This window comes from Silurus meridionalis, chromosome 2 (genome assembly GCF_014805685.1).
Source record: "Silurus meridionalis isolate SWU-2019-XX chromosome 2, ASM1480568v1, whole genome shotgun sequence".
NCBI lineage: Eukaryota > Metazoa > Chordata > Actinopteri > Siluriformes > Siluridae > Silurus > Silurus meridionalis.
The window spans coordinates 18783896-18802954 of NC_060885.1; the positions used below are offsets into that span (position 1 = coordinate 18783896).

The 19059-nt window shown below is 38.6% G+C and overlaps 3 protein-coding genes across 5 annotated transcripts; 1 reads left to right on the forward strand and 2 right to left on the reverse strand.

Annotated features, from left to right (window-relative positions):
- Positions 1-567: 567 nt before the first annotated feature.
- On the reverse strand, positions 568-3833 carry cisd1 (CDGSH iron sulfur domain 1). The gene is made up of 3 exons (XM_046872152.1): positions 3697-3833; positions 2931-3136; positions 568-1044 (listed from the first exon to the last, which is right to left on the reverse strand). Exons 1-3 carry the CDS (start codon positions 3722-3724, stop codon positions 955-957), a joined length of 324 nt encoding a protein of 107 aa, XP_046728108.1. The 5' UTR covers positions 3725-3833; the 3' UTR covers positions 568-954.
- Positions 2782-15455, forward strand: dhx57 (DEAH (Asp-Glu-Ala-Asp/His) box polypeptide 57). Of its 3 annotated transcripts, none has more exons than XM_046872119.1 (23): positions 2782-2800; positions 5421-5830; positions 5999-6196; positions 6722-7617; positions 8636-8820; positions 8953-9074; positions 9162-9357; positions 9714-9838; positions 9932-10065; positions 10165-10219; positions 10654-10865; positions 10997-11113; positions 11218-11314; positions 11400-11573; positions 11672-11872; positions 13095-13371; positions 13458-13553; positions 13692-13775; positions 13870-14007; positions 14148-14222; positions 14317-14451; positions 14532-14732; positions 14914-15455. In XM_046872119.1, the coding sequence occupies exons 2-23, from the start codon at positions 5424-5426 to the stop codon at positions 15055-15057; spliced, it is 4269 nt and encodes a 1422-aa protein (XP_046728075.1). In that variant the 5' UTR covers positions 2782-2800; positions 5421-5423; the 3' UTR covers positions 15058-15455. The 3 variants fall into 3 exon arrangements, with proteins under 3 accessions (XP_046728075.1, XP_046728085.1, XP_046728067.1); XM_046872129.1 differs by lacking the exon at positions 2782-2800 and adding an exon at positions 3844-3954; XM_046872111.1 differs by lacking the exon at positions 2782-2800 and adding an exon at positions 4247-4372.
- Positions 15291-18903, reverse strand: galm (galactose mutarotase). The gene is made up of 7 exons (XM_046872140.1): positions 18616-18903; positions 17331-17485; positions 16985-17191; positions 16670-16751; positions 16120-16270; positions 15838-16012; positions 15291-15689 (listed from the first exon to the last, which is right to left on the reverse strand). Exons 1-7 carry the CDS (start codon positions 18800-18802, stop codon positions 15612-15614), a joined length of 1035 nt encoding a protein of 344 aa, XP_046728096.1. The 5' UTR covers positions 18803-18903; the 3' UTR covers positions 15291-15611.
- Between the last annotated feature and the right edge of the window lie 156 nt (positions 18904-19059).

Genomic DNA, 19059 nt, shown 5'->3' on the forward strand with positions numbered 1-19059 from the left:
CATTGAGACAAGTGGAACACAGAACCACATACTGTATGTCAAAGTCCAGTTTTAAGGAATGATTTATTCTCATAGTAAAATCATAATAAAAAAACACACGGCACAGGCATTACCACAGCATTTTTTACTTATAAATAAGTAGTTTCGACTTATTATTGTTTGTTAAGTGACAAAACTCAAATGTTGTACCTGTATGTATGCTTATTGTAATTTTGGGCATTTAGTCTTAGTTTTTTAAAAATTCCCATGGTTATCTGAAACAGTCCATGTGGCCTGTGGCATATATATGTATAAATAAAACAATTATCAAATCACTTGTGTGATTTCTATCATCTGTATCATCAGTTCCTGGTATATTATTACAGCACAATTTTTCAACTAAGCAAATAAACCAAATCTGATTTCACCCTCCTGTGCTCAGCACTTAACGTTTGTATTACATCATATATATTTTTTTTTATATTTTGCCTAAACTGGACAAATTATTTTCTATTTTGTGACCTGCTTAAACTTGTCTTTTGATTAGATTACTGAGAGACTGCAGAGAAAAATACAAACAAACATTTGTTCTTTTATACAGTTTATGTATTTTTTTTGGTTCATTTATTTTTATGGCTTTCAAACATACAATCTTGTCATGCCACATTCACTCAAGTGCTTTTGTCACCGTTGGTTACAACAAGCAGCTAGTGTGCAGGAAAAACTATGTGAAAAATGTAGTGCTAATTTCATCACTAACATTAAGGTACAATGTGGTGGTATTTTCTCAATATTTACATCTGCACTTAGACAAGATGGAGAAGAAAAAAAAATGAAGCATGTACAGACATTCAGACACAGGCAGCTATAACAAGAAAACCCAAAATTTTAGTATGAGGCAAAATATATAGTAATCTCTGTCAGTGCATCACTTGGGATTGCAAATGTCTACTCTGTGTACATCAACTCTCACACTCATGCATCCTTCCTTTTAATGATCAGAGGTCCGACATTGTCCCCTGTTTCTTGATTGTGTTTTGCATGAGCACCATCACAGTATGGAAACTGAAAAACAAAAAAAATTAATTGTAATTGTATTTTGCCAGACAGAAACAAACTAACATGAAATAGGCAAGGAAAATTATATACAGGCCCCTGCAAAACTCTTGTTCTTTTATTTTTTCTACAAAAAGAAGACATTTGCATTTGACATCAGAAGATGAATATGAGATGAAAGCTGGCGGACCCCCTATATGTTTTATATGTGTAAAATTATTGGTCAAAGTAAAAAAATAATCAACTGACAATCAATAAATTGTTTCATTATTATTTTGTGATGTTTTCCAGGTTTGTAACACTTCTTCTCTTTCAGTTATTTGTTTTGAAGCATTTCTCCTTGCTATGTCTATCCTTCAGGAGGAGCAGCTTTCCACATTTGAGTTAAAGTCTGGCGAGTGCTTTGGCCTTTCTAAAACCTTCCACTTTTTTGATGAAGTCCTTTGTTGTGTTGACAGTGTGTCCCGAGTTTTTCCTCAATTAAATTGGATGCAGTTCACTGAAACAACTGAGACTCAATATGTTTCTGTAGACTTCGGAATTCATTCTGATCCCGTTATTGAGTTACATCAGTAAAGATTAGTGAGCTTGTCCCAGAAGCAGTCATGAAAAAGCCTTCACCCAAGCCTCTACCATGCTTGTCCATGCATCTTCCTTCACCACACTTTGGCCTTTCCATCATTTAATTCATCTTCTCCTGCTTCCATATCTTATTGCAGTATGGCCCCTATATTTCTGCTCTCGAAGTGTACGTCAAACAGTGGATTCATGTGATGCCTTCAACCCTGCCCTGCTGAGGTTGTTGGTGGTGTTACTGGCTGGTGGTTTTAGTGTTTTCTTCACAATCTTGTAGTCATCACCTGCTGTTGTATTACTTAAAAGACCTAATGATTTATCATTCCATGCCAGTGGGTTTTTTTTTTTTTTAGTACAAATACAACCCAGAGCTCAAGCTAAGAACAGACAATTACAGCTTAAAACTGTTTTGAAAGAATAATCAAACAGGGCTTTAGTAAAGCATTCCCCTTCATGATGTATTTCCACGCTTTACCACTAGAGGGAGATTCACAGTTTACCATTCCTGATAAGTTACCTATGTGACGTCACATTGCCTCGCCTTCGACCGAGTGTTCAAAAGGCCAGAACACTGAGAAGCAGCCGTCATTTCAACATCGAACAGCAGCTAGCAGAAAACAGTATGAATCACACCACACACACGATCAAATCCTAAACCCAATAAAGTTTAAGTGTTCTGAATCCTATACCGTGTTTTCACTGACACGCAGGAGCGAGTACAATCTCCTGATCAGCGTACACCGGATAGTAAACTTCCATACATTGGGTCCTTCAAGCCAGATAGTGAAACTTCCTTACAATTGGTCCTTCAACCTCAATAGTAAAATTCCTAAAAATTGGTCCTTCGAGCCAGATGTCCTTCATAACAAGGGCAAAAGAAACAAGAAACAAAAGGTGTTCAAACAGAAGGTGCGATGTGCTAAGTTGTCCAACAAGTCTTATGCTGAAATCCTGCTCTATTATCTCATGTTCATTATCTGAAATGCAAATGTTTTGAGAAAAAACAAAGAATTTGTCTTGCCGTTCCAATATTTTATGAACAGGCGTATAAGCCTGTTTTGAGAAGGTTAGGTTGAAGTGTACTTTCTGAGATGCATGCAAGCATTGTTGTTTTTTTTTTTTTCCAGATTCCAGACAAAGTTATCTTTTCAGTTGGAGGTGGAACAGGCGCTCAATAAATGAAACAAAGGTAAAATTTATTGTTTTGTTTGTTGCCCCTTTCAAAAGCACCCATGACATCACTATGAGGCAGGTGTTTAAAAGTAAGGGGTCAGGGGAAAGCCATTTTGGCATACAGTATGTATATTGTTGGGTATTACCTTCTTGGATCTCCAACATCTACAGTAGACAGCCTTATCTCCCAGGTCCTCAATATCAAAAGCGTGCACCACTTTGGGGTTGTCTTTCTGAAGATCCAGGTTCACTTTGGGTTTCACACATTTAGATTTGGAAAATAATGTTTTGTGGATCAGGAAGCCGACGGCCATGGCTCCAGCAGTGACCGAGAGAGCAGTTATCAGTTCACCTGTTAAACAGGAACAACAACATTCATAGTTAGTCTCTGTGTCCCTCAGACAGACAGACAGACAGACAGACAGACAGACAGACAGACAGACAGTCAGTCAGTCAGTGTGTGTATGTATGTGTGTGTGTGTGTGTGTGTTATGTAACGTGAATATGCAGGTTTCGCCTCGCGTCTCACACACACTAGACTCCACTCCCTGTCTCTCCTTCCCCCATAGTAAAAAGTGTTTTCCACTCGGTCACCAGTAGAACTCTGAGGTCAGGAAACTCCAAATGATGTTTCCCTGATTGCGGCAGTTGTTTTAATTAAATAAAAACACATTGATCATGTACAGAGAGACACACGAGCCGCTTTAAAAGCTACCTTCAATTGTTAACACGATCCTATATGTCAGATCATATACATATACACGCATAGATAGATAGATAGATAGATAGATAGATAGATAGATAGATAGATAGATAGATAGATAGATAGATAGCATTAACATTACCATGTGTACAGCTGCATACACTGCATAGTATATAAACATATATGATCATATAGGATAAAAAAATTACCTTTAGACACAGTCCGTGAGTTACTCATGGCGAGATCGAGGAATCCACGGAATAATAGGAATCAGAGGAATCACGTGTCTCACGAGACCGCACCGTGTCCTTTATGAACGACTAATGACCCATATTTTAAAGCGCTACCAAGCTGTCGACGAATCGTTCAAGTGAATCAACTCTGCAACCAAATCGCGCATACAAAAACCTGCGCACCCGCTCAACTAAAGTCCCGGAACCCACTTTTTTTACACCAAATCTGCACCAGTAAGCTAACTAAAGGGTATATTATGTCCGCAATAAATGCAATATGAAATTTCATCTAAAGAGATACATGGCAAATAAGTCAAATCATGTTAACGCGGTGCTAGAAAGAAATACGCAGATAGACTTAATTCATATGCGCCTGTGACTGAAGAGTGGGAATGATTTGTGATGATAGTTAGGAAGAAATTCTCCAAATGTAACAAGTATGACAAAATTGCGAATAATAAAATATCGTTTAGTGCGGAAACAACCAAATACACGAGGTATGATTAATTTAATTGTTGACGACTTTTATTTTAAATGTCAAGTTCACGTGTGGGAACAGGAAGCGATACCAAATACCGGTGTCTAGAATTAAGTTCTATCCAGTGCAGCTTCTGGTCTGGTTATTTTAGGGATCTGTTGCTCGATATGATTTGTAAGTATCAGTATATATTTTGTGTGTGATTCTATAAACAGTTGCTATTAAATGTTATATAAAAACAAGAAAGAAGGTAAGAAAGAAAGATAGTACTGAGTAGTAGTAAATGAAATGAATGTTTGGTGATGGCTGTAGAATGCCAGTTTGTTTCTCAGCTCTTGCTGCTTTCTTTGCACACACATTCATATTCAGACGAAGACAAAAGAAGTATAGTTAACGTTGATGAGACAGAGGGAGTCAGCGATGTAAACATGACTGAGAACAGAGACATTCCTAATCACCTGATCATCATTAGCATTTTCCCCTCATAACGCCGAAACGAACATAAATTACTCTTTTTTTATCGTACAGATTAAAGCAATACATCATTCGAATCAGTAAAGGGTTTACTTTCATTTATATAAACTCAATAACAACAAAACGCTGTGCTTTTGTAAAAAAAAATAAAGAAAACAGACAGGGGGCGCTCTCTGTCATTTCGGTCAGCTCTTTTCACAGACACAAATTAAAAAACCTGAATCTCAGTGAATACTTGCATCACAAACATGAATAGGAAGGAGGTACATTTTCTCCAGTATAAACCTCATTAGCCGTCTGTGTGGAAACATAGCAAAGGTTCCAAAAATGTGTGATTAATCGTGATTTAACTCACGACAATCGTGCGATTAATCACGATTAAATATTTTAATTGATTGACAGCCCTATTATTATTATGATGTGAGGTCCAGTTACTAGTGTGACACTAAAACCGATTAGAACCAACCTTCGTCTTCGGCAAACGTCTTTACTTTAACTTGAGTATTAAAAAAAAATATAGTCAACTTTTACCAGTGTATTTTAAAACATGAGTATCTGTACTATTTATGTGAAGGATGTGTGTACGTTTGACACCTCTGATATTCAGCTGGAACCTAGATCAGTTGATTTACATGTGTAACGTGTAAATACAAAAATCAGATCTGCCAATACCTATAGATACGTGCCATTTAATTTAAATTGCTTTCAATAAAATGGAGTACATGTGTCTTCTCTTACTTGCTGAAAGGACATGAGTGGCAGAAGGAAGGCAAAACCCAACCGGGGTGGAGGACGCTTTAATAAAGGTGGTGGAGGTGGTGGTGGTGGTGGAGGAGGAAAAAAAGCATTCAGCGACTACGATGATGGTGATTTTACCCTGGACCTTGGATCTGGTCACTCCACCAAACCTCCTTCTAAAGGAAAAGGACGAGGGGCTTTTACAAGTAGAGGCAATGGGGGCAGTAGAGGAAGGGGAAGAGGCAGCTCTCAGGGTCTTTCCAGCGGTGGCTACAGGCAGAATGAAGAGGGGCTAGTTCAGAGTGGATCTGACCGCTTCAAGCATCCATTACAGAAGATACATATGACATCAGAAAACAAGCTACACGTAAAGGAATTACTGAAAGAACTTCAGAGTCAGGAGTACAATACTCCGAAAAGGTTAGTGGCTATAGGGACATGTCTCATGTTGTTAATGATTTTAATTGTTTAACGCTTAGACTGTTTAGCTGTGTAAAAACACCTGGCTATGAAATTTTAAATTCAGCCTTCAAACTAATTTTAGACAGAGGATTTAAAAAAAGTCTCATTTATGTTTTATTTGCTCAGTGGCTCAGAGTATGAGGGAGAGGAAGAAGAGGAGGAGTATGATGAGTTGGACCATCGTGAGGAAGGTCAGTTTTGGATCACTCAGGATGATGGTGTCGGCTGTGCAGAAGACGATGTCTGTGAAGAAGATAGTGAGGAAGAATCACGTCCCAAACCACAACCTGTTGTTTCCTTGTTTGCATTAGGAACACTCTGCAGGTACTCACTTTCACTGTGCCTTTATTTGTGTTTTTTTTTTTTATATTTTGAGATCATGCATTAACCATAATCAGGCATATTAGCATATAGTTCATGTTTTGTAACGAATCTGTTTCATTGTTGCAGGGAATCTCTTTCTTTTGCTCTTTGAAATGCAGGATATACTAATATTGTAGTAGAATTTCAACAATTACACAACTTTGACGTTTGTTAAAAAAAATTCTGAAAATAAATAAATAATTATTACTACAGCAGCAGTTTGAAAAAAATAATACAATGAATAAACACCATGGCGAGTTTTATATCTGAAAGACAGCCAAGATTTGAACAGTTACAACCAACAACAACAAAACAGCAAATTAGATGCAGATTTTTTTTTTAACATTTTTTTTCACTACTATGGTATGCTAAGCTAATATGTTTGATATGAGTTAATATGATTTATGTAAAAGCAATGGAAACTGAATCCTGTACAATATAAGTGTCTATGGTGCTAAACATCAGATTTACCTTTGTTCGTGTTAGGTATGGCTTTGACCGTGAGCGAAGCAGGCAAGCGCTGGAAGCAGCAGAAAGAGGTGGAAAAGGGGAAGTCGGAGCAACGCTGGAGATTCTTCTCTCTCAGATGTTTACTGAACGATTTGGCTCAACTGCTCTAGACCTTCAGGTACCTGACCCTCCATCATATGAGGAATGCATGGCCCTGCGACAGGAGGAGGCTGTTGCTTTAACTGCCATCTTTGGAGAACGCTTCTGCGAAAGAATCAGTGGCCACGTCTGGATCATCCAGCTGGATCTGTTGTGGATAAGTGAGGTCCGTAGCCAAAGCTCAAAGTTGACAAAAAAAGAACAGACGACGAAGTCTTCATCTACTCAGTTGTGTAAGTTCTACTTAAAGGGATCCGGGTGTAGATATGGGAAGAACTGTCGTTTTAAACACCAAAGACCAAATGAGTCAAGCAACCACAAAAACCCATGTGGACCCAGCCAGCCTGGTTTTAGCAGTACTGATTGCCCTGTATACCAGCTGGAGGTCCGCTTTCCTCAGGGAAACCGCTACCCTTTTCAACCACCATTAGCTGCCTTCAGTAGCACGGATGAGGCAATCTCTGGAGCGGGACGTCTTAATGTGACTGAATATCTCTTTGGCCAAACACTTTCAGCGGCACAAGAGGGTGAGCCTGTGGTTTACACCCTCGTCTCCTGTCTTGAGGAAGATGGACCGATCAAAGAGCTCCTTTCAGCTTCACATCACAAATATAGTGCTCCACCACCTATATTAGCCAAACCCATCGTTACTGCGACAAGAATTTCTAACACAAAGTGCACTTCAACTGAGAGTACACCAAGCAGTACTACAGTTTCTTCACGATTCACTAATGCAGCACAGAACACCAAACCCGCAGTCATGCATACAGAAGGTAAAGTATCTGTTGGTTCGCTAATGATTTTCGTTAAAATTGAAATGTGGGTAATTGCAATTAACAATTTAATTGTCTTTTCGGACAGATTTTTGATCCTTTGCCACATTTTAAAATATAAGCATAAATCTACAATAATCATTGAACATGGATTGGTTAATTTCTGATGCATTTTAACAGAAGGGGAATAAAAAGCACAAAATAACTAGACAATTATAAAACTATCAAAGCCTATTAGTGAAATACACAAAACGGTTTACTGGATAATATCAAAACTAAGAATAAATCATGTACTAGTTAAGATTAATGTAAGGATTAAAATATGATTTCTACATGACATCATGAAAGTAATTGCAAATAAATGGCATGTTTCTTTAAAAAGAAATGTAGATCCATGATTGTTTAAGTTTAAGACTCTTTGCAGGCTCCTCAAGGTCTTCTGCACCACTTTTTAAACAGCTATGTTGCCATGCTGGTCTTTTAGTTCCAGTGAAGAAAGATCTCAATGCTACAACATCGATAGAATATACAATACACAATCCAGTTCAATTGTTTGCTTCCAACTGTGTTGCAACAGTTTGGGGAAGCCCCTAATGTGTGTGTGATGGACCAATATCCACAGCTTTATGACCAAATATTGTACACCACCCTGAACATTTGAAAATGATTTGATTCAAGATTAAATTTAGGATTAAACATTATGTTATGAAATCATTTTATTTAGTCTATCTGTCTTACTGAGTGTTTATGGATAGTAGACATTAGAGTGTGTCTCTATCTTAGCAACATGATTTATTAGCATTTACAAAGACCCACATATATAGCTATTAACATGCTGCCGTCTCTGACTCATCAATCAGCAGTGTATCAAAACAGCTTTTGCTTTGGACAACTAATACTTTAATCATAGTATATATATTTTAGTATAGGCATAGATTCTTGAAAGTTCTAGTAGCGTAAGTGTATCTACAATGCTGCATTTCGATGCAAACCGCATCTGTTGTGTGTGTTACTGCAGGAGACACACACAGCGCTGAAGATTTTGAAGATGAGCAATATGATGGCGATGCCGAAGAAAGTGTCCCCATAGAGAACGAGAGCTATGTGAACTTTAGAAAGAGGATGGAGAAAAAAACTGAGTTGAGAGCTGAAGAGGTGCAGCAGGAGAACAAGAAGCTTTGTAGAGAGTTTAGGAGAAAACAGGTAACAGGCTTTTAGTGGTGGTGGCAGAGATTAGACCCTTTTTTACACACCTTTTTTTCACTAACTCTGGTAGTTTCAGAGTGTTGGTTACTGAGTACTCATCATGTAAATTAAATCTTATGTCTCTGCCAGTCTTCTAGGCGCTACGAGTCCATGCAGGAGCAGAGGGTCAAGCTGCCTGTGTGGGAGAAGAGACATAACATTCTCAATGCTCTGGAGAAGAATCAGGTTCTGGTGATCAGTGGAATGACTGGGTATGATGTAAAATATGACAACATCGACAATGTGTTATTGGTTGTGTTAGAATCGTCTTTTACAGCAAGGTGTATGTTTAACCTCAGGTGTGGTAAGACCACTCAGATTCCTCAGTTTATCCTGGACAACTCTCTAAATGGACGAGGGGAAAGTGTAGCCAACATAATATGCACTCAGCCTCGCCGTATATCTGCAATTGCTGTAGCATCCAGAGTTGCTCAGGAAAGAGCTGAGACTCTGGGCCACTCCACTGGATACCAGATCCGTCTGGAGACTGTCAGAGTAAGTATCTCTCGTTTTGCTGGTTCACTATCTGGTTCAATAACTAGCTTAATTTGGGTAAAATGTGTGATGCTGGCAACCCTGTACAAACAGTTTATATAGTACTTCCCAGTGGTCAAGTAAAATAAATTCCAGTATATTTTTATTTTTTGCAACATGGGCTGTTGCAAACAAAGAGATATTAGTACAGAACAACATTTCAGTTATTCAGTATTCTTTCCTGAGCAAAATTGAGAAAGAGAAGGCACAAGGGTTTCCTTTTCCTAATGCCCAAACATTTACGGCTAGTTTTGTGAGATTTTGAGTTTAAAATTTTACTGAAACTGGCACCCGTCTGTGTATGTATGTGTATCCAGTCCTCCTGCACTAGACTGCTGTTCTGCACCACTGGGGTTTTATTACGCAGGCTAGAAGGGGACACCCAGCTCAGTGGAGTCACACATGTCATAGTAGATGAGGTTCATGAACGCACAGAAGAGAGGTGAGAACAATCAGTGATCATAATCTCACATACTCATAATCACAAGCACATAATGAGCACCTTGTGACATCTGCATCTCTTCCCGCATTTTAGTGACTTCCTGTTGCTTGTTCTGAAGGATCTGATGTTGGAAAGGCCTGACCTGAAGATCATCATGATGAGTGCTACTCTCAATGCTAATCTCTTTTCAGACTATTTCCACAAATGCCCCACCATCCATATACCAGGCAAGAGCTCCTCAATGTACCGGTAGTCATATGATGCTTTTAGTGTACAATTCAGAAATGAATTTCAGGCTTGCAATTAATATCACTGTTCACCCTCAGGACGTACATTCCCAGTGGAACAGTTTTTTCTTGAAGATGCAATTGCAATGAGCAGGTAATAACAGCAAATGCATTTTTACCCTCATCGACCTTTTTATACAGTTTTACGTTCAGAAGATAACATACTGTAGGACAAACACAAACAACATGGATGACTAAAACACGGTTGCCATCTCAATCATTACCTAAAGGAAATAAAACTGTAAAGCAATTTACATACAGTTAATATCAGATTGGTTATTAGCAAAAATGTAAAAGCTAAACATTTTGCTTTATATTTTATGTGTACTAATAACATAAAACTATACATTTTAAGACAAAAAGCTGTCATAGATATTTGGAAGCCAAAGTATTTTCATATTATACATTTTCTATTGACCAATTGAATTTCCACCCTAAATTTAACTGGTAGCTGAATAAAAGTCAACAGTGCAGATTTTCAAATACCTAACACTGATATGCGGGTTGTTGCATGAATATGTGTGTCAGGTATGTGATAGAGGACCGCAGCCCATACCGGCGCATGGCAAAGCAGAATGGTCGGCCAAATCAAAGGCCTGGAAAAGCACATTCTGCTGCGATGAACATGGATGATGATGATGGTAGCTGGTCTTTTAGCTCCTTAGTAAGGAAAGATTCAGTCAAAGACTCCGTCCCTGACCAGCAACTCGGTGTGCACGAGCTCACACTGCGATATTCAAGTAAGGAGATAATCTTTACTGATACATTTAATGTATCAGTAAAGATTATGGAACAGTAACCATTTAATCTATTGTTTATTTTTTTCTGGCTGACCCTTCCTTTGTACTGTGTGCGCATTTTGACTCATTAGCTTGCTCAAAAGCTGTGGTGAAAACTCTGGCTGCAATGGACCTGGATAAAATCAACATGGATCTTGTGGAGGGTCTGCTGGAGTGGATTGTAAATGGAGAGCACACTTACCCTCCAGGTAATCATGTCATCAATTGTAGTGCATGTGACAGATGCCATGATCTGACATACTGATGGAACTGTTTCAGTTCTTCAGGTAATTTCTTTAATGTGTATGTACAGGTGCTGTTCTGGTCTTCTTGCCTGGATTAGCTGAAATTAAGCAGTTATATGAGCAGCTGCAAGCCAATAGGATGTTTAACAACAGAAGAGCTAAGAAGTATATATACATACAGACAGATATTCTTTTTATCAGTTTTTATAAGCATATTGTGACTTGATGTCTGAAAATGTTATGTTTGTAGGTGTGTGGTATACCCACTTCACTCCTCTCTGTCCAATGAGGATCAGCAGGCAGTGTTTACACGGCCACCTGAGGGTGTGACTAAAATTATCATCTCTACTAACATCGCAGAGACATCAGTAACCATTGATGATGTAGTTTACGTCATTGATTCCGGCAGAATGAAAGAGAAGAGGTAAGAGGTTGGAGTTGAGCAGCCATTTGAGAGACCATTCATGAGCCGTATTGTACTATAAGCAAGCATTGATATAAAGATGCTTTGTCCGTGTTCAGGTATGATGCCAGTCGCAGTATGGAGAGTTTAGAGGATGTGTGGGTGTCTCGTGCCAACGCTTTGCAGAGGAAAGGCCGAGCTGGCCGTGTGGCCTCTGGGGTGTGCTTTCATCTGTTCACCAGCCATCGCTTTAATCACCACCTTAGCCAACAGCAGCTGCCTGAGATCCAGAGAGTGCCACTGGAGCAACTCTGCCTCAGGTATGTGTTATTCTATTTTATTATTTGTAGTATGCAACAGACGCAACATGCAATAGGTCGATGCACAGGGAATAAAAATGTTTGGTGTGATACAGGATTTTAACATCTTTAATTATTTCCAAATAACATCCCTTGCTGAATAGTTTTGGTAACATTCCTATAAAGCAATAAGATTAGGACTGTTATTTATTTAATGCCACATCATAATTTTATAGCAGTTTATGGTTAAAATTAAACAATTAACTATTACCCTATTAACACTTACCCCAATCAGGCATAACTCTATAACCACTGAAAGGTGAAGTGAATAACACTGATTATCTCTTCATCATGGCAACTGTTAGTGGGTGGGATATATTAGGCAGCAAGTAAACATTTTGTCCTTAAAGTTGATGTGTTAGAAGCAGGAAAATCAGCAAGCATCAGGATTTGAGTGAGTTTGACAAGGGCTAAATTGTGATGTCTAGATGACTTGGTCAGAGCATCTCCAAAACTGCAGCTCTTGTGGGGTGTTTTCCAGTCTGCAGTGGTCAGTATCTATCAAAAGTGGTCCAAAAAGGAACAGTGGTGAACCGGCGACAGAGCAGCCAACACTCATGGATGCACGTAGGGAGTGAAGGCTGGCTCGTGTGGTCCGATTCAACAGACGAGCTTCTGTAGCTCAAACTGTTAAAAAAAAAAGTTGTTAATGCTCGATTAGTCAAGACTGTTTTAGCAGCAAAAGGGGGACCAACACAATATTAGGCAGGTGGTTATAATGTTATGCCTGATCAGTGTATGTTCCTTTAAGCTTCTCTTCTGTTCTTTAATTTGAGGTTAATAAGAAAAAAATGTGTTGATATGTTACAATACTCTGAAACTGGAATCTCCTTCAATTAGGGAAAAACCCATTTCCTCTGCAAAAGCTGGGATGAAAGAAATTAGTAAAATCATTGTAAATTTAACAAGCCAAAAGTGTTTAGACTCATTGTGTGCGCCTCACTTACTTTTTTTTTAATTACAATTAATACATTGGAATGCATGATTTTGTTCATGCCAGTAGGTGCATGCTTTGCTAAATATTTCCTATGTGTGAATAAGTGTGTCCCACTCAGTATTCCTACCTCACACACAGTGCTCCCTGGAACACTAACAAATATACAGCAGTACATAGCAGAAGATGAATGAATAAATTAACTAAATATTTATTTCAAATCTCTGCTTCTGTTTTCTTCTGTTTTAGGATTAAAGTGTTGGAGATGTTCTCCAAGTCTCCCCTGCACTCTGTGTTTTCTCGGCTCATAGAACCCCCAGAACAAGGCAGTCTCGATGCAGCTAAGCAGAGACTCTGTGCTCTTGGTGCACTTACTGATGCCGAGTGTCTCACTCCTCTTGGTTGGCATCTTGCCTGCCTCCCTGTAGATGTACGCATTGGAAAGTTGATGCTTCTGGGTGCAATCTTTCGCTGTCTGGACCCAGCCCTAACCATTGCAGCTAGTCTGGCCTTCAAGAGCCCATTCGTAAGTGAGGACTATCTTGTGTTGGGATTTTAGTTTTGCAGTCCTCCTTTTATCTCCTTTATCCATCTACTCTGTCTCTTTCTCAGGTCTCTCCGTGGGATAAAAGAGAGGAAGCCAATGAGCGAAAACTCTTATTTTCTTTTGCCAACAGCGACCATCTTGCTCTGCTACAGGCCTATAAGGTTGTTGTGAATCCGATGAAAAGAATAATTGTATTATATTATTAATACTTAATCAAACTGTGATTCTGATTGGTTAATATCTGTTGAACTTAACACAACCCCTGGCATGTATTTCATCTTTGTTTGTATACGTCATAGGGTTGGTGTACTGCAGCAAAGAATGGTTCACAGGCTGGCTACCTGTACTGCAGAGAGAACTTCCTGTCTATCCGTGGACTACAGGTGAGTCTGGTGAACACCTGGCTAATTCTTATCCAATTTAGTTAGTAGTATTGCTGTCTAATTCAGTATGTTTGCATATTCATTTGTCTTCTAGGAAATAGCATGTCTGAAAAGGCAGTTTGCAGAGCTCCTTTCTGATATTGGCTTTGTAAAGGATGGCTTGAAGGTCAGAAACATAGAGAGGATGAGCTCTACAGGAACAGATGGTGTGCTGGAGGCTACAGGTTATGAGGTAATACTTTGTAAATACTTAATATATCCATCTCTTCTGAAAGGAAAGTTGGTGTCTTTGGTATACCATGCTGTTTCAGTGTTATAATGAGGTTGATTTTAATCGTAAATATTTTGCTGTGCGCTTTATCTCTCTAAAAGGCAAATCTAAACTCTGATAACACAAAGCTGATGTCAGCAATGCTGTGTGCAGCCCTCTACCCAAATGTTGTCCAGGTTAGTGTGCTTCACATTCCTTCCAAGTGATCAGGATTATGCTTCGTTCATTTTTTTGTGAAATGTATGTATGCTTGTGTGTCTGGTACTGTAGGTGCAGACTCCACAGGGGAAGTATAAGCTGACAAGTAAAGGGGCTGTAAAGATGAAGCCTAAAGCTGAGGAACTTCGCTTCCTCACTAAAAATGATGGAGCAGTTCACATCCATCCTTCATCTGTCAACTTTATGGTAACATACGAGACTGTTCCAGTTAATTTTTATATATTTTATATATTAAGCAGCCTGGATTAATATATTCTTCTCTGCAGGTGCGTCATTATGAAAGTCCATACCTGGTCTACCACGAGAAAGTGAAGACCAGCCGCGTGTTTATCAGAGACTGCAGTATGGTGTGCATGTATCCCATGGTGCTGCTCGGTGGGGGGAAGGTCAATGTGGAGCTACAGCGCGGCGAGTTTATAATCTCTCTGGACGACGGGTGGATTCGATTCACTGCTGCCTCACATGAAGTAAGTGCGCTCATTCTTACTTTAACGTAGTGTTTTTACACTACAATAAATACATATATTAAATTCCCCTCAGCTGTGGGCAAAGTATAAAAATGGTATTGATCGTCAAGCTTAATTCTGAAATAGTGTTTCATTTCATTTTTCACAAAATGGTCTTTCATTATGTGCACATGTTCTGTAGGTCGCTGAGCTGGTGAAGGAGCTACGCTGGGAGCTTGACCAACTCCTGGAGGAGAAAATCAGGAACCCCAGCATGGACTTGACTACCTGCCCACGAGGCTCCCGCATCATACACACCATAGTATCTCTTATCTCAACCCAGTAACATTCAAGAATGTGCACACAGTTCTCACCACCATCTGCCTTGCATGCAAATGAATTATGCATCAGTCATATCCACCAGTTATGCCTAATATTATTTTTAATATTTAAACTGGACAATTCAGATTATGCATACTGTAATTTGAACATTATTTGAGAATTGGCATGGATACTGCTTTCTTATTTTTTTTGCCCATTTTCAACCAGTGTTCTACAATGAATAGGAAACACAACAAAGTCTTGAATGTTATTTAATTAAGTAGTATTGCTTAGTATTACTATAAATACAGGACAGTGTAAAATATCAGCGAGACACTGATATTTAGCAAACAATTTAAAGAAGTGTCATATGCAAAAATAATCTTTATAACTGTCTTCAGATTAAAAACATTTTCTATGAAACTGATCTCTGCATTTTTATTTCACCAAAATGAACAAAAGTTCATTCATTTGCATTTTATTAAAAAGCTGCTGATTATATAATGCACCTTTAATTGAACATGGCTTTTTTTTAACTGGTAAATCACTTTAATAATCTGTTTTGTCTTCATTTATGTTTCAGACAACTGTGAAAGTAAAGCGTGTAGTGTGAATGTATTCCTCCCCTGGTTTTAGCAGAGCTTCAGGAAACTTTGGCTGAAGGGAACAAAGGAACAAAAAGCAGTATAGCAACATTATTTTGAGAACATGACTCTATGAAAACACTTTGTTAAGACGTGGAGCAGCAGGTCAGAGTTTTGAACCATCATCTAACATCAGTGCACACTATCTTGCATTTCATTACCTGATTAACAGCATCTGGCCAGTTCTGTGTCTCCAGACAAAAAGCACTGTGTTTTGGGTATGATGTCCCACCTTTCCCTCCAACAGTGCCATCCAGGAAGTTGGAGGTATAAAACTGAACACCAGGCTGGGTGGTGCTCACCTCCAGAACACGCCCTGTTCCAGGATGCACCACTCTACAATAAGAGCAATAGACGTTTGATTAGAGATTATATGCAATCGAGGTAGTCAATGGAAAGCTCAGCAAGTAACTATATGGAAGTAAAGAAAATAATGATTTTACCTTGCACACTTCATCTCTTGTTTTGATTGTTCTGGAAGCCAAAGGCAGAAATTGTGGTCAAATCCAGGGCCAGGAAGTTCCCTGAGCCGAGGCCCAAGAAGAACAGGCTTGCGGAGGTCGAAGAGCGAATTTTCTACAGGTCTAATTTCTCCTGTGAATAGAGATGCGTAATGAATTCACTAATCTCGTCAAATAGATTGGATGCAAGATTATATGTCAAGGTGTAAAAAAAAAATGTTAAATAGATAAACATTAACTTATAAATCAGACTCCCTGTAACAGATAACTGATATATAAATGCAATTAATAGAAATGTACAGATAAGAATCTGAGCCAGGGTCATCAATCATTCCAAAGAGATCCTTTTACTGTCACACCTCTATAACAATGCACTCAAGCATCTCTATTATTGATTTATCATGAATGTGTTAATGTTTCTTTCTACCCAAGATAAATATTGGGCTTTTGTATTGCTTAAAAATGTAAACCTCCACTTCGGCTAAAAATGCTCAGAAGCAAAATGTTATAAAAACAGGAAATACTGAACTACCTGTAGGAATTATGGTGTCATCTACAGGAAGGTATGCCTCTGCTGAGATGCTTACTTCATGGTCATAAATGTCTGGTGCACCCTGAAAGAAAAAAGTGAAGCAACATTGCTGGTTTTCTTCTTCAAAATAAATGTAAATGCGTCTTTAACATAGCATTGTATTATGTTTTGTACCTTTAGTATGCACCTTGCATTTAGAAATGTATACATGATATATTGTACATATAATCACTTTCAAAGATTTTAATTAGCTGATGTTATTGTCATTTTTTTATTTTGCCATTCTGGACATATTTATAACAGCAAATGTCTCACCTGTCCAGCCAGGTTAAAATAGGTGTGATTGGTCAGGTTGATGGGTGTTGTTTGGTCAGTTTGAGCCCAGTATTGTACACTTAATGTGCTTTCCTCCAGTGTGTAGGTAACAGAAACCTTTAGGTTGCCAGGATAGCCCTCATCACCATCAGGACTCATGTGGCTTAGTCTCACTCCATTAGGCACAGGCTCACAGCTCCACACAGCCTGAACATTACAGTCCAAGTGACAGAATATAACAGAACACAAATAAAGTGTTTATAAATGAGACCAACACACAGCTTTATATAAGAATGTACTTATTTATTTGTCATAGATTAAATATAACCCGGGTCAGTTTACATACCTTGTTAAAGCCCCTGATCCCACCATGCAGGGAATTGGGCCCATTATTAACAGCCAGGTTATATACTTTCCCATCAATTTTAAATTGACCCTTAGCAATACGGTTTGCAACTCTTCCTATCATGGCTCCAAAGTATTTTGGATTAGTGAGGTAACCTAGAAAGGTTAAAAAAAATGTCTGTCTTTATTATTTTATTATGCAGTGATTTGCATGCAAAATGTACATTATTAATGGTCTAATACTATATGGATCTGTGAAAAGTGTATAATGTACACTATACAGTATTTTACTGCCACATTGCAGACTAAGGGACACAGAAACAGACGTCATTATACATTGTTCAATGCTGTCTACATGTTGTCCTGTTGTCCCGTCTAATTAATATCAAAAGCAACAAATTTAATAAAGTTAAATTCCCGAGCAAAGAAGTAGTAGTATCCAGGGTTGTCAAAGAAGAAGGATTTATTCAGAAACAAAGGCAGTTCCATGGAAGCACCCGAAAAGATAAAGAAGAATAGCCTTTATTTGTCACATATACATTACAACACAGTGAAATTCGCTCTTCGCATATCCTAGCTTGCTTAACTTCAGAGTGCAGGGTCGGCCAGGATAAGGCACCCCTGGAGCACAAAGGGTTAAGGGCCTTGCTGAAGGGCCCAAGAGTGGCAGCTTGGCGATACAGGGGCTTGAACCCCCGACCTTCCGATCAGTAACCCAGCACCTTAACCACTGAGCTACCACTTCCTAAAAACAGTCAATGCACATATTTTCCAATTATCAACTTATTTGCTACCAACATATTAAAATATCTAGATTCTTTTCAATATAAAAAATGGTGGGGGTTTTTAAGTAACGTGATCTATTCAAGGTCCAGGCTTTGGCCTTTTTATTACCCTCTAACACGAAAACCACTTTAAGCCCTGACAATCTATTCTTTTGACACATTTATTACTTTTGACAAATCACCCCTTCAGAATCAAAGTACACTGTACTCACTGCTTCAAATATGTTAATTCTAACCCACATTAATCACTTGCTTTGAATATACTGATTTGCCTCTGTACCACAAAAGATGACAATCACCATCACCAGGTAAAATCACCATACAGTGTTAATAAAAAAAAAAACTACTCGGAGCAGTTAAAGTGCATCCTGTTATCCAAACTCGGAACCAGGTGATCACGAGTGCAGGAGTTGGAAGATCTTGTGACACAGAATATTTTAGAATTCCTTCCTGTGATCCAACAAACGTGATTTTAACGTGAGAAACATGGGATGAACTTACTTTCTAGATCATCAAAGCCTAACACTAGATCCGCACTATGTCCATTCCGGTCATGTGTCTGGATGGAGGTTATGACACAACCTAGAGAGATGATTTCTACACTGACACTCTTGGATCGCAAAGTCCATTTTTCAACAGAGCGCTGACCACATACTAAATTTAGCACATGTTTCTCAACCTCAGACATATCGGGATAAATCTTCTGAGACTAAATGGTTCTGAAATCATCTGTCGCGTTGCAGCTCGCCGACAACCAACACAGCGCCTAACAGGAATCAGAAAAGAATGTGTCGATTCTTTGAACCGAGTCTTTTAGGCGAAATAATGAGTCGATTTACAGCCTTTTTTTGTGTGTTTGACGGTGCACCTGTGGATCTTTCTGAATTGCTAAAGTGTATTCGTCGAATAGTGTACACGTGCAGCATGTATATAATGAATATTATT

Bases quoted from the DNA above. Each gene is read 5' to 3' on its own strand.
- dhx57 (XM_046872119.1), top strand. From the start codon at position 5,424: ATGAGTGGCAGAAGGAAGGCAAAACCCAACCGGGGTGGAGGACGCTTT. The intron at 11,114-11,217 runs GTAATCATGTCA...GTGTATGTACAG, and splicing joins AGAGCACACTTACCCTCCAG to GTGCTGTTCTGGTCTTCTTG. The intron at 14,223-14,316 runs GTTAGTGTGCTT...CTGGTACTGTAG, and splicing joins TCTACCCAAATGTTGTCCAG to GTGCAGACTCCACAGGGGAA.
- galm (XM_046872140.1), bottom strand. From the start codon at position 18,802: ATGTCTGAGGTTGAGAAACATGTGCTAAATTTAGTATGTGGTCAGCGC. The intron at 16,752-16,984 runs GTGAGACATTTG...TTTTTCTTTCAG, and splicing joins ATTTTAACCTGGCTGGACAG to GGTGCACCAGACATTTATGA. The intron at 16,271-16,669 runs GTAGTTCAGTAT...CTCTATTCACAG, and splicing joins TGACACCATAATTCCTACAG to GAGAAATTAGACCTGTAGAA.
- cisd1 (XM_046872152.1), bottom strand. From the start codon at position 3,724: ATGAGTAACTCACGGACTGTGTCTAAAG. The intron at 3,137-3,696 runs GTAATTTTTTTA...CCTGTTTAACAG, and splicing joins CTCACGGACTGTGTCTAAAG to GTGAACTGATAACTGCTCTC. The intron at 1,045-2,930 runs GTAATACCCAAC...TTTGTTTTTCAG, and splicing joins GATGTTGGAGATCCAAGAAG to TTTCCATACTGTGATGGTGC.